We start from the raw sequence: 16,796 nt of genomic DNA on the forward strand, positions 1-16,796 counted from the left end.
ATATATATTTCGTGTAATATATATATATATATATATATATATATATAATTTATACGTATTCTGCATAGGCATGAAATAAAGAATATCTGAATTTTCGAGTATGAAAAATGTATGATCAGTCGTACTTGAAAAATGCTTGCCTTTAAATTCTTTTAAAATGGTGGGGGTCCCGCTTTACATTCACCAAAAATCAGTCATTGACGCAATTTCCATTGTTTTTATTACACGTCATGATTGTACCTACTGAACACGTGATCGAACGCGCGCGAATCCATGCTTATTGATACATTACTTTTCATACAAAATACAAATATTTCATCAAATGAATATTATCCCGTATCTTATCTTGTATATTGTAATGGCCAATGAAACACTTATTGTTATATCATCGATTTCACCACAAATCGATACCAATAATAATCCGAAGAAAAATACTCATTACTAAAGGATGTACTTCTAAATAAATCGAATACAAAAATTGAATATAAAGAACAAAATAGTCGCGAAAATACTATCATAACCTATAACTTATTTATCATAATCCGTAGTAGCATCATAAAACTGTTGAAACTAGGATATATAACCGATGGAAAAGATGTTATGATTATTACCATAGATAGTAGTAGTATCGAAAATCTTCTTTTTCTTCTGTAACAGCCTGCTGGAACCTAACGTAAACAAGATCCTGAGGAAATAATTTACGTCAAAGAGCATGTAGAGAATAAGTAAGATCGTGACGAGGCAGGCGCACACCATTTTTCTATAATGCTTCCGGAAGACGAGACGTGAAAGGAGAACAAACAGCTCTTGACGTTCACAAAGCCACAGTCCAAGCAAGACTGCGTGCGGTTACCATGAAATTCCAAACTGCGAGGTCGCTTCTTACACTGTAACCGGTTCCTCATTCTATGACGTTTCGTTGTAATCGGGACGGTGCTTGCTCGTCGCATGTACGGAAGCATTCCACGCGGTCAAAGACGATAACGAACGCCCAATATTTCGAAGATTATGATATTCTGTCCTCTTTTATTATAGTGATTTTATAATTGTGAATAGATGACAACTCGATGGCTCGTTGTGAGAATTTAATCGATCAATTGTTGATGATCGTAGCAAACGAATAAATAGGTGAGTCAATGAATCAACGATTAATATGATTTAAGAGACTATGCATATATATCAACAATTCTTATATAAACTATATACAAACTGAATTAACTGGTGTGGATGGAAATGAATATTCTTTGGCTGCACTAGTCAGCATAATCTTCATAAAAATGATGCCGCGTTTAATTCAGAAAACCGAGTAGATACGATTTCTAAAAATATATATGCTATTCTTTTTATATATCATTATATCATTGCTCGGACGCATTAGCCGTGAACGTGTGAATGCCTTAACTATTTATGATATGAAAATTAAGTACACAAAGTCGTGAACTTTACGTGAAATATTCAACGCGATATGCATGCATTGCGTGACCTCTTTTTTAAATTACAAAATTTTCGATTCAACTTCCGTTGCCAAATTCTTGTATCGTCAACAATTACTATATCGTTTCGATCGAAATCGTTCTGAACAATAAAGAAGAAAATAATATGTGCTTTCCAACGAAGAAACATTAGCCATCTAAGGAATATTTATTCTTACTCCTGGGTAATGGTATTTTCAACGACATGATCCAACATAGTATTATGTGACAAAAATGACATTATTATCATCTAGAATTATAATAACGTTTTCACGCATAGTACGTGCACAATGCTATTTAGCTGTTAAAGACTCGCTACGTCATCGGCTACTTAATAACCATACTACGGATACCAATTTATTTCGAAATTCAAATAGGATATACTTTATGGATTCACCCATGCAAATGGCGTCGGTAATAAGGATTGTATATAAGGATTTCAACAAATCGATCATATGCGAGCCGCTTACAACTAACTCGCAATTTCGCGGGCATTCTATATATTACTAAAAACATAATAATAACAAGCAAGTGAAATTTATAATAGAATCACAACGAACTGATGTATGGCAAACACGGTAACCATATCGATAAGCGAATGTCACAGTCTGAGTGCTCGACAATCGCAGGCGCGCGAATATCCACCATGATTTATGTGAAGGCACCTGTAATACGTTATAGAGGTATAAACATTCGCCGCTTAACGCGCTTGTAAATATATTGTTGTTCTATCTCTACCATCCTGCAGCAAAGCAGCTCCTCGGGAGAATTCTACATTGTTTTCTCGTGGAAATCATTACCGGCGCCAGTCGCTAATTTATATATATATATATTTTTTTATATACATACATATATATTTATATATACATACATATATATTTATATACATACGTATATATATACATATATAATATATATTATAATAAAAAATGTAAATAACACCACGCGTCTCGCGATTACTTTCAACGGAGAATATTTAACAAACGGTGCTCTTTTTAATTTCGGAAGCTCCTTTGAAGTGGATGTAATCGATCTACAATCTGTGACCTTATCCTTCTAGCAATCCGTTCCACGGTTACTAGTAAGACTTTTGGTAAATTATTTTCAAAGTCATTGAATTCATTGGCATATCAAACGGTTTGTTAGCAAGTTCCTCCCCGCACGCATGAGGAATTTAAACACATCTTGTCCGATAGTCACGTATATACCATATATACCATTGCCTAGTAAAATAATTTCCGCGTCTCTGTTTGGCCTTTGTACTGTAGATTTCTGTTTCTCATCGATCCGAAAGAGTTCCTTTTTTCTTTGGCATTGGATACATATATACGATTACGCATCCGAATTACGTTGCAAATAACGCTGAGCCAATTTTTAGGTAGACAAGCATCAACTTTTAAGCTGACCGATTATTCACCTCAATTCTCAACCGAACCATCGGGAATGCAATCGATAAAAGCTTCAAACTTAACTCGTAATTTGTTCACCAAAAAAATTGATTCGCCGTTATCGTTCGAACAAGAAAGTAACTACTGGAAGATTCTATGAATGCGTTCACGACCAACGAAAGCTGGCATCGATCGAATCTTCGACCTTACACGGTCGTAGTCGAATAGACGGAAGTGGACACGGCGCCATTTGCGGAGGACGCCGTATCCTCCTTTTGTCAGCAATTCGTCGTTGCTGCTGAGCTCTGACGAAGCATCGCCGAAGAAATTTCGTTACTTTCCAACCACCTGGCGACTTCCGGTGGCATCTGCGGTCGGACATGAGGTATCTATAACATGCATGTTAATTAATATATATATTTGCACTCCAGACAAATTATTTAGATTAATGTAATCAATTGTAATTACTCTTTCAGAGATTTTAGGTTTTCTTATTTATAATGAACGAGAAACTGAAAATTCGTTAAAAAGTGTAGAAAATTTTACCTGAGTTACACCCGCCTCCACGTTACCGTTCTGCTTGACGCCTCGTTCCATAAGGGAACCGATCACAGCCTCGGCGCTACAATCCAAAAGCCTTTGTCTGCACATCGCGATGGCCCTGACGAATCCGTCGCTGGGAGTGATGAACCGATGTTCCATGAATACGGACTTCTCATCCCAATATATTATCTGCAAGGATACATGCCACGAAAACATCGAATAGTTAAATAGGCAAAGTTACTTGTAACAACCTTATGGGCGCAATTAACTCTTCTCCTTTATAATGGAAAAATGTAACCGGTTTTGATTTGATATTCCACTTGCACCATGATAAAAGTGATAGCGAGAATACATTTTGGATACAATGCGTCATATGATCATCGGAGTGCATACAAAACTATAGTGGCGAACACTTGGACAGCTTCGACTCTCTAAAATAGTACCAGCAACGATTTGCACACTAAGTGTCAACAAGTTCGTTTCCTTCTCGGTCTTATCGGTTTTCCTAGAAGTTACCGAGAACAAATGTTGATAATCGACCGGATACCGAGATCTCTGTGTCGAAGAATCGTAAAAATTTTCTATGGTTTCTCAAGTCGATCAGACAGAGAACAACGAACGTGACTGTGTAATACGATTTTACGTGATCAAACTCACATACCTTAGAAGTTATTTTGTAGATGGACAGAGGTTTCAGGAAGCGGCGATAACGAATGGTCGACGCTCCTTGTACGACACCCGATCCTTGCGAACAGATCTCGCGATAGAGGCTGGTCCTTTCGTAAAAATCCGCCCTGGCGAAATCGATCTCGCGAAGATATCTCGCATTGTTCATATGATAGAGTAATGTGTCCACGTCCGTTGTCGTGCAAATACCTGCGAAAAGTAAACTAATACAACTAGAAAAGTAAATTAGTACAGCCGCGAGAGTAAATAGAATGAGATAAACGATGATTATTCTTTTATTATGTATGTTTCAAAGACTAAAAGGTTAAAGTTGAAGTTAAATAGCAATTTTCGAAGGTTGGTGTCATGAATTGTATTTGACACACAATTGCGAAACGTACGTTGCGATTTTCCATGACGGTCAAGAGAATTAAAGATGCGTGATTTCAGCCGAATAATAACTAACCGCAATCGCATATCGTGCCTCCGATTAAAAGAATACTTGAGAAAACTTTTCTGATTTAACTAATACGATTAAAAACAATTACTTAGAGGTTTAAGAAGATAAGATGAAAGATATGGAACAGAGAATGATGAAAAAGTTGTTTGAGTCGAGTTGCTGCAAGGACAGATAAATAAAAGATCAGTATTTGCTGGAATATAATAAACATATTAAGTATCCCGAGAGTTTAATATTCTTTGTTTGTCCCACGTGTCATGTAAGTCCTGATAAAAGTGTATGTTCTTTCGTAGGTAATTTCTGGAATTCAGACCACCGTGTATAGGATGAGAACGCTACTGACAGAAAAGACGCATACTGATAAAACACGTTGCAAAATTTACGTCGTTTACATTTCGATCTGTTGGTCCAGCTTTGTAGAATTTCGCAGCACAGTACTGCACAATCAATACTCGTACGGATTTGCGACACGAGCAACCGACCGGCCAACTGATCGCGCATGGTAGGTCAAGGTTTACGCGAATGAGCCCAAGATAAGTCAGTAAATTGTAAGGATTCTGGACTTACGTAGCCACAGAGATCCATGAAATGCATTTTCATGGAATCTCTATATTCTTAAACAACGTTTCGGTTACGTCCTATCGATAATACTAGCTTGAACGAGGCAGCATTATACACGATTTAACATCAAATCGTTAATCATCGTTATTTCTAATCTCATTCAGGGTTAAGCAGCCAACGTACCGTAAACGGTGGTCTCATCGAGGATATGAACCTTCTTCTTGCAGAAGCGTGCAAGGAACACGGTCAAGCACATACGCAAGAAATAGTGAACTTCTACTAGGTTATAGAGCAGCACGATAGCTCCAAATACACCAGCCAACACCCAGCAGGTTATCATCATGATTAAGTTTGCGATTCGCACGTCCTCAAATTCGAACAGGAGTATGATCCCCGCGTGGTCAGGCTTTGGAATTCCTCCACCGTCGGGAAGCCACACTCCACTTTATCGATTCGTCGTCGATTCTGACTGCGTTTCCTGGCTCGCTTCTCGCCGATGAAAAGCCAAGTTGCTCGATTAGCATGTCAAAGGATCGTAGGTGGATCGACGCACCATGACGATCAACCTTAGTTCCAAATATATCGGTACATGCCGGACGACCATTGAACGCATCAAGAGATAATGCAGCCCGTGTCCGGCGTTCTTTTATATACGAAGCACCTCGGACCTGAAATGCCAGAAGCATTACCATTTAAATACTCAGACAAAAAGTATCGAGTGTCTCGTTTCCATGGAGTGCGTTTCTCATTGTAATCGTGCACATGGAATATTCCACTCGAGTCATGCTAGGATGCAAATGTTCAATAATAAGAGACAAAAACAAGACAGTGATTTGGTTATCTCCTTCTTGACAACGATCACTCTGCGGAAGAACTCGGCAGGCGAAGCACTTTGTAAACTAACAAAGTAATAAAATGTCCGAAATGTGCACTCACTAATTAACAGTATAAATATTGGGAATACGCGTTTGGTATGATCACGCGATGCTTTCCTGCCAAGTGGCAGGGGATCGTTGACGAATAAGCAGCACATCAAAAATAGGCATCCGATGAACCGCGCGCGTCTTGCAACGTTGCTGATCGTTGTACGCCGATGAATAAACGGAACGGTGACGAATCGCAACCGTGCAACAACGACACCATGTCGATGTAACGTTTAGACGTAGAATTTCTGGTAGTACGAATATACCGTGGAGACAATTCAAAATTCCCAGCGAAAGCTACTTTCGATACTTTCCCCTTCGAGAGGTTGTACGATTGTCACGCGAAGCACGTTTTCATTGGCCGCGTTCTTCCAAAATATTGTCCCGAAACGTCGGTCTTCTCCGTCGAGGTTCGCAATGCGTCATTGCGGTATTGCTTCTTCCGAAATCGAAGGTGTTTTCTCAATTGATGATGGTTCTTCTATATCACAAGATTCTTATTATTCAGATCGGTGTTTAAGCTTCCGACGTTTAAGCGCTCACTAGCTTTCGTATCGATGCTCGCTTCGACCTACCTAGCGGCAGTCTGTCAGGTGGAATCGCCGCGGACGCCCGATGACTGTCCTGTGCCTGACTATTCACGGCAACATGAATCTGCACATGCTTGTCTACTTATACACGCACGCACACAAGGAACACACGTACACAAGTACAGAGCTAAGGAGTATGCGTTCGAGTCGACGACATCTCACAAACTGCTGATCAACGCGTTCCCGGGTTCGATGTCGTCGTCGGCGTCACAGGCGCCGGAACGTCCCTTTCCAGAAGTCGCATCTGCGCCGAGGACTTCCAACCATGATGCTGGTTCCTAGTGGGAGGCGACACCTCGTTGCGCGTTGACGTCAAAATCCTTGGCGCTTTTCTTAATGGCAAACCGAAGTACAAGTGTGTGTTATGCCAGGATGACGCTAAACTTGCCATTTTGAACGCCTCTGCTTTTACAGGGAGTAAAATATAAATTTGAAAATCATAGCGTAAACTGGTTTCTTTGAAACGGTTCTTCTTCACGATTAATTCAAAGGTTGTAGAGTGAAATCTTCAGTTTTGAAAGCGAAAAGAAATTATAAGGTTCTATATAGTGGATTTTGAAGAAGACAGGTACAAAGTAACAAGGAAATTGTCTGAAATATACAATATCCTTGAACTTTGACAGTCTTACAACTCGCTGATTAAGGAGATAAGCGAGGTTTTCTGATATATTTATTGCTAAATCATATTGATTATATCTATGTAAAAAAAGAACGAAGCGTATCGACGCAATTTTCCCAATATCTATATTAATAAAGTGTAATAATTATAGGACACTAAGGAACAAATATAATGTTAAATCATCACGATCTATCTAGAATAATGAATCTTCCTCCTTTTTTTCTCGTTTCTATGAATTAAAAACTCACCTAAGATTTGTTTATTAATATGGCACAAAAGTGTATACAATATAAGTATGTATCGACGTCACCGTCGAATGTAATTATGAATATACTATAATTTATGACATATTAAAATCACGGATAATTCAAACGATGACTTCCACCATGAATCTTCCTTTTGTAGCATTTTATGTTTTATTTACTTTCTTCGTCAAAAGATCATTCCTAAATAGAATTTTTAATCTTTCATATGTAAATCTTTTTCTGCTATTCTTTTTTTTTTTAGTAAATTTCTTAAGGAATATAAAGAGTTCGTTTCTCTACCTTGTGTGCCCTCGTCTTACGAAATCAACGTATGCCAACTATATGTAATTGAAACGGGAAAAAGAACAAGCAAAGCTTCGTCAAACGTTGTTTGAAGGCGGGGCATGCACAAGCAATACGATGTTACGTCGAAAAGGTGGTGGTCAGGAAACGCTTTCCTGCTGATGTTTTATGGAAAACGCGTGATCCACGAACGAACAATCACGAAATCGGCACGAATCATGAGCTAATCAATAAATATCTCACGTACGACGTGGGAATTTCAGACGTCGTAAAATTTCTATTAGCCTACCAGAAGCTTCATAGAACCATTACATTACATTCTAAACTATGTTCGCAATGGGACGACGAAAAGCAACTCGTGAAGCAAATAAAGTGTAGTTCTCTTCTTCTTTTGTAATGCCAAGTTAACATATATGTGTATCAAAGCAATTATTATCATGTTTATTCTAAAAAAAATCATTTGTACAATAATGTTCTGTTTGATACTCTGCTTAACGAAAAATATAGAAAAGAATAAATACATGTAATTTTCATGCTATAGTATTCTCCGATTTTCAGATATTACTAGCTAGAAAAAAATTCAGTAACAAAAGGTTTATCCCCACTCCCGTACCGAGTTAGAGGTAGATCGTACGGAATAGGGAAAACTGGAACACCAGCTTCTTCTTTTTTGATAGGAAACGTAGTTGATCCAGTCTGTAAAAAGATGATGTATACTTGAAACGTGTATAAAGGATATATAAATAAGAATACGTTTACGTACAACGAAGTGCGGAATAAATATAACGCCTGCTTCGTAATTCAAAATATGATGGGAGTCCTTTCTGACCATTCCCCATGCGGCTTTACTTAAATTAGCACTAGTAAGAACGAACCAAGGAATCTTTTCTAAATTAGGCGAAATTCTTGTGTATGTTTTTATATGAGGTATTGCTTTATCTCTAGCGGTTCGTGTAGCTTTCCACTGGCTGAAATATTTTATATGTACGGTATGTACATATATAAATAGAAATATATAAATAAAACTTAAGAACTTACTACATATAGGATTCTACCCATTCTTGTTTAGAATGTGTTTGAATACTGTATGGCAAACAACAAGATCCAACTTGACAATCAAAACTTTGTTTGTAATTGTTTAAAGATGGATAAATGAACCGAAAGTTCGGGCAGCTCTTCAAACCTGGTGGATTTTCCTTTGACATCGAAGATATTATCTCCTTCTGAATCCAACTTTCATAATTAGGACCTAAGCTACCAATACTTGAACTCTGAACAACTAATGTCCACTGTGGTGCATCAGGAGGTAGTTTCGCATGTTTAGAAAGAACGTGACCTAATTTTCTATAACCCCAATAATCATATTCCACACCTGTGTGTCTCCCAGGAACAGATGCCACAAAGAATACATTTACTGAAGAAAAATTTGCTCTTTTCACAGCAGAAATCCATTCTGTTAAAGCTGGTTGTTCGTATTTGTGCAAGTAACGTTCTAAATCCCTCTTGAATCCTGTTGGTGATTCTCCATCACTGGGGTTTGCAGATTCTGCCAGCAGTGGAAGATGTGGCGATATCCAAACTCTGATCAACAACATTGAAGCAACTGTTTATCGATTAAAACAACTCTTCTTCTTAAAACAAGCACAAAATGACTTCTAAAATTATTTAACCAACCCTTGTGTTCTATTCTCCCAATCATCCGAATATAGATTTGCGGTGGAAACCACAACCCGTATTCCATCATCTTTGTATTTCAGGATCATGACTTTAGTATGATGACAACCAAACTTTGTTGGCATCCACACAGGTATCATAGTGATATTCAAGCTTAATTTTTCTTCATCCACTCTTGTTCCAAATAAAATAGACATATCTGTGCGTTGTCCAGCCAATAAATATTGCAAACATAACCACCCAACATCAACCATAAAATTAATATGCAAACTTTTTACAATTTCCCCTAAACTAATGTCTAAGATCTCAGGAAATGTTATAGAAAATTGTTGATTATATGTTTCTTTTGATTTTTGGATTCTTGTAAGAAATAAGTGATATGGAGCTGATAAGGCATATTTCATACCAAAATTTCCTGGTTCTACCACGGATACTTCAAATCCTTGTTGTTTCATCATTTTAATTGCTCTCTCTCTGACTTCGCTCCTAGATTTTATAGAATTGCATAATTCAAATCTTTCTATCAAAGATGTGCCTTTCGAAACACTAGAACTTTCCATATTTTCTGAACTATTATTTGTATCTTGACCACACTCTTGTACCTGTCTAGTATGATTTAACTTTGATTTCTTCCTTTCCTTATCATTGTCACCAAAGATACTACTATCTCTCTTTTTATCTTGCGAGCTAGATTTATGCATAGATTTTTCGGTTATTTTCAGATTATCCAATTCTTCTTTCATTTTGGAAACTTTTCTCTGATTATCTTTTTCATTAGAAGACATAAAAAGTGCCTCTGCCTCTTCATCCATATTTTTCAACTTATTTTCTCTTCTCTGAATCGTTAGTTGTTTATGTTTTTCCACTTTATCCTTTAAAGTTTCAGAAACTGTTTTTCCGTTAGTGACTTTTGGACTCTCAGCATTTATTTTGGACTTTGATGCTATGTTTGAAGAACTGCTTCCATCACTATTTCTGTTTTTTCTTAATACAATCTGCAAGATCTTTAATTGATCTTTCAAAAGACAACGATCAGAACACTCAAAATTAAGTTCCTCGGGAACTCGTATTTCGCCTTCTAACTGATTTACTACAATTTTTTCCACTGAAACAGATCATATGTTTTTCTTCGATCACGGTTGAATACTTAAGATACGACTGACAAGAAACATATGAAACTTACAGTGTGGATGTGACATCTCGTTGAAATGAATTGGATTCTTGCGATAGCATTTTTCCATGTAAGGGCATTGCTTCTTGACTGAAACTTGCACAAAACAGTGCAACTTTTTAAATTGCACGAAATTAAATCTTAACCTTAAAACCAGTTGATGTATGCTTACCATTGTTCATAAAACTTGTAGCCATTTTGTGATATTATTTAGTTTGCAAAGATGATAGTACGAAAAAGTTATCCTTTAAATGTTATATAAAACAATAACGCGTAATACTATCACAATTTGTTCCGTATCCGACCAACTTCTATTTCAAATTATTGACGAGAACGAGCAGATGGCACTGTAATCGACATGGCGTAAGTGTAGTTCGAGTTGAAATTAGTTTCGATCTAAACTTCTTCACGTCGGCGCGTCTTAAAAACGTAGTTTTAAAAACATGTGAAAGTCAACGTAAAATCATATAAATTGTCAACATTACTCACTTAAATTATATTCACTAGTTTATACCAGGATGAGACGACACGAATATTTAGTATTATTTAATTAATCCTCATTGTTAAATAATGATATGCCATATGAACTTCAATGGGCGCCAATTTCATTAATCAAGATGGAAGACATACAACACGATGTACAATATTCAACACAATCGCCGATTGGCAATATTTCATACAATCGATCTGTAATCTGCTGTAAGATATTTCCAAACATCATCGAACAAAGGGATAAGGAACGAGAAAGGTAATTTAATAAACTCATTTAGTATCAATATAAAGTTAAGATATTAATAACATCGATATAAAGTACAACAAAATGAATCGTTGTTGGAAAGCGATTTACATCGGTGCAATTAATACGTCTCAAACGCGACATTGAGAAATAGCATCTTAAATGCGATACGAAATGTTAGAAAGCGAGTCTCAATAAAACGATCGAAGGAAAGCAAGTGGTGAAGGAGAACGAAAGACGTAGTAGACGGGGGACGATTAACAACGTCTCGACGCGTAACAGCGCGTCCTTAACCGATGCAGCGTCGAGCACCAGAGTTAAGTTTCAACGAGGAAACTTACCGACCGCATCTCAGCGGCGCTCGACGCTCGGCGAGCGCCCCTTAGAAACAAATTGCGAAGACGAATTTCCATTTTTCCCAAGAACAATTAATAGCCGCGGAAAGAATCGGGATAGCGGTCTTAAAAATCGGTCCGCTTAATATGTATGCGCATAATTTACAGGGCGCCACTGGTATTGGAATGATTAAATTAAAGTCGCCGCCAGGGGGTGGAATGTTTTTCAACCGACGTCCCGCGCACAAAGATGATTTGTCTGGGGAAAATATTAAACAAAAACACGTCAGTGGGGAAGCGTCGAAAAATTTGCATCGTTTGATTAAAAAATGGGAAAGTGAATATTTTAAAAACAGATCACGATAAAAGTAGGTGATCTTCTCAAAAGAAGTTGGACTTTTTCAACAAATGTACTTATATACCTTGTCAAAAGTTCTTCAGATGAATTAACATTTAAACTTCAGTTCTAAACGTATCTATGTGATTAATAACAGCTTCTTTTACTTGAAGATATTAAAGAATAGTATACTTAAAATAATTTGGTACGAAGTACATAGAGCGTACAATTTTATTCAAAAAGATAGTATTTTTATCGAATATCTACCGTATATTGTACAAGCTGTTAAAACACTTTAAATTAGTTGTATACTTTATCAAAGTAAATAGCTTATCCTTCGTTTCGAGTCGCTTACGTTTCGAGACGACGTTCACGGTGATAAATCGAATGAGCGAAATAGGAAACGTTTCCGACGTCAAAATACAAGCAATTCGTTCGTAAGTCACCAGGAAGACGAACAGGCAGCTCGGCGAAATTAACAGCTCGCTTCTTTAGTCGTAATTGTTTCTAGAAACGTTTGCTTCTTGGATTATGGCTCGATCAAGTGGAGAGTAATTGGAAGGCGCTTCGACGTCGAGAAGCCAACACTCACGTCGAATCGATTCCTCGTCGAACATTTTATATTCGTTAGACAGTACATTATTTCCAGTCAATACTTGCATGCGAATGTCCTGACTTCTGTAACATGGATTCTTCTGAATATTTTGCGAAATTCTATTCCCAACACGGGAAACAGGACGTTCTTAAAAGCAGTGCAGGTGGAATTAACGAGTGAACGAACGAGGACAAGCTTATTCAGAAAATACGACGACGACTGTCGACCTTTTTTTAGGAGGAAAGAGCCAAGAAAGGAACGGCAGGATAAGCGAAGATTGGATTATCTACCGTCAGATTCGATAGTTATCAAGTTCCAGTTGAAACTTGTTCACGATTCGTACGGCGCCGTGGCGGTGCAGCGAACTGAAGCTTTTTCCCTTGATTCTCCACTTTCTACTGCAATTTTCGTTTTATATATTTTTATATATTGTAATAATAAACGGCCATAAGTTTACCAAAAATACACATTCAAAGTAAAGATAGAAAAATAATAGAATAGAATAAAATAAAATACAATAATGTAATAAAGAATGAAATAAAACAGAAATTATACAATAAAGATACAATGAAATAAAAGAAGGCCGTGGATAGATATAGAAGTCGAAGCGAAAACCCGAGAAATACCGTCAGTAAGTGTCCGAATAAGAATGAGATTAAATTCTTACAAATTAACCGTTGTAATGAAGTGCATGAACGCGTGAACGGGAACCGGTTAAAAAATCAACCTTATTCGCAATATCATTGGCGTAGTTACATATTATTGAAACGAGATCGGAAAACTTCAGATTCGTAATTTCACCTTCGTATTGTCACAACTTCGATGCGAATTATTAATCAAATATTTAACAATATTACGTGATAACAAGATACCTTCTTAGGGGTTAATAGCTAGCGAGAAACATCGATATATGTACGTACCCTCGTAAAAAACGCGGTGAAACGCTAGTCATAGTCTTTATCGTCGGTCGTTCGGTTCTCACGCGCATCATTTTTATCCATTTTCTATTACGTTCGTTGAAAATGGACATCAAGAGACGAAGAGATAGTCTGCTTTAAAACTACCATGAAACACGCATCGAGACACGAACGAGTCTCGCGACGAGTGCGTCGAATGTACTTCGGTACCAATAAATAACAACACAACACCGTCGAATGTCACGCGGCAAAGGCAGGGGCGAACGACGGAGCAACCGAAAAGTGGTATCCGTCAGGCTTGCAGGATGTGGAGAGAGGGGTGGGAGAGACGCCGTGCGTCGAGACGCCTCGGTCCGCTCAGTCACCGCCCAGACCGCGCCGCGAGCGATTCATCCGTCGTGACTTTCGCGTGTTCACGCCGGATCTCGTGTCAGTGACTTTCGTTGTCTTTAATTGTCACTTAATCACCGTCTCTGTCTCGCGAATGAATCTTAACTCTCGGTACTCCGATATTGTACGTCTTAGCCACGTGTTGGCTCTTTATCGTCGATTTTCATTCAAAGATTGCGGCTACCGGTGGCCCCGGTTAGAACCGCGTTGATCCAGGCGTCGCGTGACCGTGTGATCTACCCGCGTCGAACAGTGATTCCCTCGCATCGATCACGTGAACTGCAGTGTAAGTTAGAAGTGGTGCCGTGGTGGAGTCGGCTGGAACGCATCCTGCGGAAAGCGGTTTCCTCTGGAGGCACTCAGAAAGCAATCAAGATCCATCGCTGCCCGGAAATGCCAGAAAGTCAAGGTCGCTTTATTTACACCGTTATACTACCGATTCGTCGTTAACAGTCGGTTTCGCGCGAGCCAAACGGAAGTCGCCTCGTGAATCATTCGTTATTTTCGATCGTGTTATTGTACGCTTGTTTACGCGCCCTTCCTATTGTACATTGAGAAACTTTTAAAGTAGTTGGATCGAAAGTCTATGATACGTTTAGTGTATTGGCCGTCGCAGCGACAGATTATCGTTGTTGTATTCTTTTTTTTCCTTTTTTTTTTTCTCGAAACTCGAGGAACGACGAGGCAACTCTGAATGGTAACGTTGAGACCATAATGAATTGAATTCCACGATACGACGGAACTCGACATGGTACGGAAATTTTAACAAAATTATCATTCAGAGCATGAAAGACGTAGCGATTCGGTAGTGAGAACGTTCCTCTCAACCTCGGTATTGCTTGTCATTTTCGGATCATGTCGATGTCAAGTTTCGAAAACGCGGATACCCTTCATTTAGAATACGCAACAAATTGATGCGAGTTTCAAAAGTTTTAAAGTATAAAATTGGTAAGCAAGATTTATAACGAGAACGAAGTTTTTCGAAAGAAGAGAAAGTTTAAAATCCATCGTTGTTGCAACGTTGCAGTGAAAAGCTGCGCGGGTTTTTACAACACACTTTGTAATTTCGAATCATTTCACCTCGAGAACTCGCGTCTGCTTGTTATCGATAAATCATCGATCACAAACAAAATTTTTAGACAAGTGATACCGTGAATTCTATTTCGCTCGAATAATTTACAAAATATCGAATGAACGATAAGAATGACTGGAGAATATATCGATACTTTCGTCCTACATTCTTCGGTTTTTCTTCATTTTAAACCTGTTCATTTTACGAACGTTTGACACGAGGAAGATACAAAAATGGTCTATCGTGTTGATTGAACTGTTACGGTAAGGGGGATGACGGGCTAAAGTGATCGAATAACTTTAATTAATTTTGACCGGTTAGCAATGAAGTCTTGCCAAGGCTGTCCGGATCGTAGTAACTGCGTGGAAGTTTATAGAGCGTGGAACGATTAATCACGGATATCGAAAGAATACGGTCCATGCATCGAAAAACGATTCGACGAAAGTTTCGTTACTCAAACTGTACTTCAACTGTATACGTCATTGTTTATATGAAAGTGTATCGAAATACGAGCGAAAGGGAATCGTGTTATGCCGCGTGCATGCGAAAATAAATCGTAGTTTCCGATGAAATACCGTCCCAAGTTCCATTCAGTATCGTGTTATCCTCGATCGATTAAAAATATTATTCGCGTTATGGTATAATCGAAAATCCTTGCTCTCCGTGATTATATAATAATTTAATTCGACGTCGACATTTACACAGGCGCCCAAATTTCAAACGTTGTAGAATATCAAGGTACTAATTAATGCAAATTATGCAGAATTAGGTGATCATTTCGTAAACTGATTGCGATAAATCGCAAATCTTTCACTCTATTTCGAATAAATATATGAGGTCATTTTTTAAACGATAAATTATCCGCTCTGTTTGAGACTCATTTCGCGAGATGTATTTCCGTCCTTCTCTTTTTTTTTCGCGATTGCGTTTTTCCGTCGTACATACGTGGATTTATCGAACTGTTTATTTGAATTGGTATTTATCGAACGAACAAAATGGAATTTATATTGGGGCACGTTATACCGCGTTTCTTACTGAACTTGGCCTGTGTTGCACAGTGATGCATCAATCGGTAACGTTACAGAGTATAAAAGTTACAAACATGTCACAAATCATAGTTTGTATCCTAGTCTGTTACAATCTTATCATACTAAGTCAAATAAGACAATCGGATCACTCGTAATTTAGAAAATTTACTTGCAAAATTTCATTTATTTTATCAAAAAGCTTGCTGATTTACTATCGTGCGAAAAAATTAATTAATTCTTGTAACTTCTTCGACGACTATACGAATTTGTTACGTGAACGAGGAAATTTATTAAGCGATATATCGTAAGAAGAAATGTCACTCGCAGGAAAGTCTTTCAGATGAATTGTGGGATGTGGAGTGGTTCTTTAGTTAAAAAGTTCCAACTTGAAAGTGGCCATTGTAAACGTTGCCATCGAGAAAAGCAAGCAGAAGGAACGCGTTCGATAGAGACACTCGAATCTTCATTCAATGCTCTAAGCGGATCGCTCGATCATTTCATGAATAATCGGTCGTAATGGCAACTAATTTTTGTATAGGCTGCCGATAATTCTCCAGCCATCTGGAGAATCCCGGCATTAAACTGGAGAAACGTTGTGGATAGTTCACGTGAAGTGGCTCTCGATCTTAAGCACGAGGCAACAAAGATCCTTCGATGTCTTTTTCTTCGAAACTTGTATTTCAAATAAAATTAACATTTAATATCATCGAACGGTTGGAGAGAAAGCGAATACCCAGATATTGTTAAGTTATTGTACAAAACAGCAAACAA

At 37.9% G+C, this 16,796-nt stretch overlaps 4 protein-coding genes and 1 long non-coding RNA gene across 17 annotated transcripts in view; 2 read left to right on the forward strand and 3 right to left on the reverse strand.

Annotated features, from left to right (window-relative positions):
• Window positions 1-940, reverse strand: part of LOC100742789 (protein THEM6) — a 3,112-nt gene extending 2,172 nt beyond the window's left edge. Inside the window, exon 1 of the mRNA XM_003490619.4 lies at window positions 612-940. Within this exon, the coding sequence (XP_003490667.1) occupies window positions 612-756 (145 nt within the window). The 5' untranslated portion in view covers window positions 757-940. The remainder of the gene's footprint in view (window positions 1-611) is intronic.
• On the forward strand, window positions 827-5,396 carry LOC117151816. Its single transcript, XR_004461950.1, has 4 exons — window positions 827-1,128; window positions 2,851-3,245; window positions 3,337-5,031; window positions 5,255-5,396. It is a non-coding gene; the product is annotated as an uncharacterized LOC117151816 (long non-coding RNA).
• On the reverse strand, window positions 1,601-7,137 carry LOC112213073 (protein THEM6). Of its 4 annotated transcripts, none has more exons than XM_033321492.1 (5): window positions 6,589-7,137; window positions 5,274-5,758; window positions 4,065-4,279; window positions 3,407-3,592; window positions 1,601-3,249 (listed from the first exon to the last, which is right to left on the reverse strand). In XM_033321492.1, exons 2-5 carry the CDS (start codon window positions 5,431-5,433, stop codon window positions 3,139-3,141), a joined length of 672 nt encoding a protein of 223 aa, XP_033177383.1. In that variant the 5' UTR covers window positions 5,434-5,758; window positions 6,589-7,137; the 3' UTR covers window positions 1,601-3,138. The 4 variants fall into 4 exon arrangements, with proteins under 4 accessions (XP_033177383.1, XP_033177382.1, XP_033177381.1 ...); XM_033321491.1 differs by having other exon boundaries at window positions 6,280-7,137; XM_033321490.1 differs by having other exon boundaries at window positions 6,027-7,137.
• Window positions 7,138-8,188: 1,051 nt separating this feature from the next.
• On the reverse strand, window positions 8,189-10,962 carry LOC100743025 (probable tyrosyl-DNA phosphodiesterase). Of its 2 annotated transcripts, none has more exons than XM_003490621.3 (6): window positions 10,788-10,812; window positions 10,628-10,711; window positions 9,445-10,549; window positions 8,809-9,351; window positions 8,534-8,738; window positions 8,189-8,466 (listed from the first exon to the last, which is right to left on the reverse strand). In XM_003490621.3, exons 1-6 carry the CDS (start codon window positions 10,810-10,812, stop codon window positions 8,335-8,337), a joined length of 2,094 nt encoding a protein of 697 aa, XP_003490669.1. In that variant the 3' UTR covers window positions 8,189-8,334. The 2 variants fall into 2 exon arrangements, with proteins under 2 accessions (XP_003490669.1, XP_033177369.1); XM_033321478.1 differs by having other exon boundaries at window positions 8,335-8,466; window positions 10,628-10,730; window positions 10,788-10,962.
• Window positions 10,963-11,003: 41 nt separating this feature from the next.
• Window positions 11,004-16,796, forward strand: part of LOC100743147 (transient receptor potential-gamma protein) — a 99,819-nt gene continuing 94,026 nt past the window's right edge. For 5 of the 9 annotated variants that reach the window (XM_033321476.1, XM_033321472.1, XM_033321474.1 and 2 more), the window contains exon 1: window positions 14,365-14,676. Coding sequence is in view for 4 of the 9 variants with exons in the window: in XM_033321472.1 (XP_033177363.1) it covers window positions 14,674-14,676 (3 nt within the window). In the remaining 5 variants the exon portion in view is untranslated. Of the gene's footprint in view, window positions 11,364-13,564; window positions 14,335-14,364; window positions 14,677-16,796 lie in introns of those variants that run through there. The other 4 variants (XM_024368592.2, XM_024368593.2, XM_024368591.2 and 1 more) reach the window with 2 other exon arrangements.

Source organism: Bombus impatiens, unplaced genomic scaffold (genome assembly GCF_000188095.3).
Source record: "Bombus impatiens unplaced genomic scaffold, BIMP_2.2 scf_0463, whole genome shotgun sequence".
Classification (NCBI taxonomy): domain Eukaryota; kingdom Metazoa; phylum Arthropoda; class Insecta; order Hymenoptera; family Apidae; genus Bombus; species Bombus impatiens.

Coding starts and splice junctions, on each gene's coding strand:
- LOC100743025 (XM_003490621.3), bottom strand. CDS start 10,812: ATGGCTACAAGTTTTATGAACAATG. Junction 8,739..8,808: donor TGGGTAGAATCCTATATGTA/GTAAGTTCTTAA, acceptor AAAATATTTCAG/CCAGTGGAAAGCTACACGAA. Junction 8,467..8,533: donor TATTTATTCCGCACTTCGTT/GTACGTAAACGT, acceptor ATCTTTTTACAG/ACTGGATCAACTACGTTTCC.
- LOC112213073 (XM_033321492.1), bottom strand. CDS start 5,433: ATGATGATAACCTGCTGGGTGTTGGCTGGTGTATTTGGAGCTATCGTG. Junction 4,280..5,273: donor CGATGAGACCACCGTTTACG/GTACGTTGGCTG, acceptor TACTTTTCGCAG/GTATTTGCACGACAACGGAC. Junction 3,250..3,406: donor TGGAGGCGGGTGTAACTCAG/GTAAAATTTTCT, acceptor TGCATGTTATAG/ATACCTCATGTCCGACCGCA.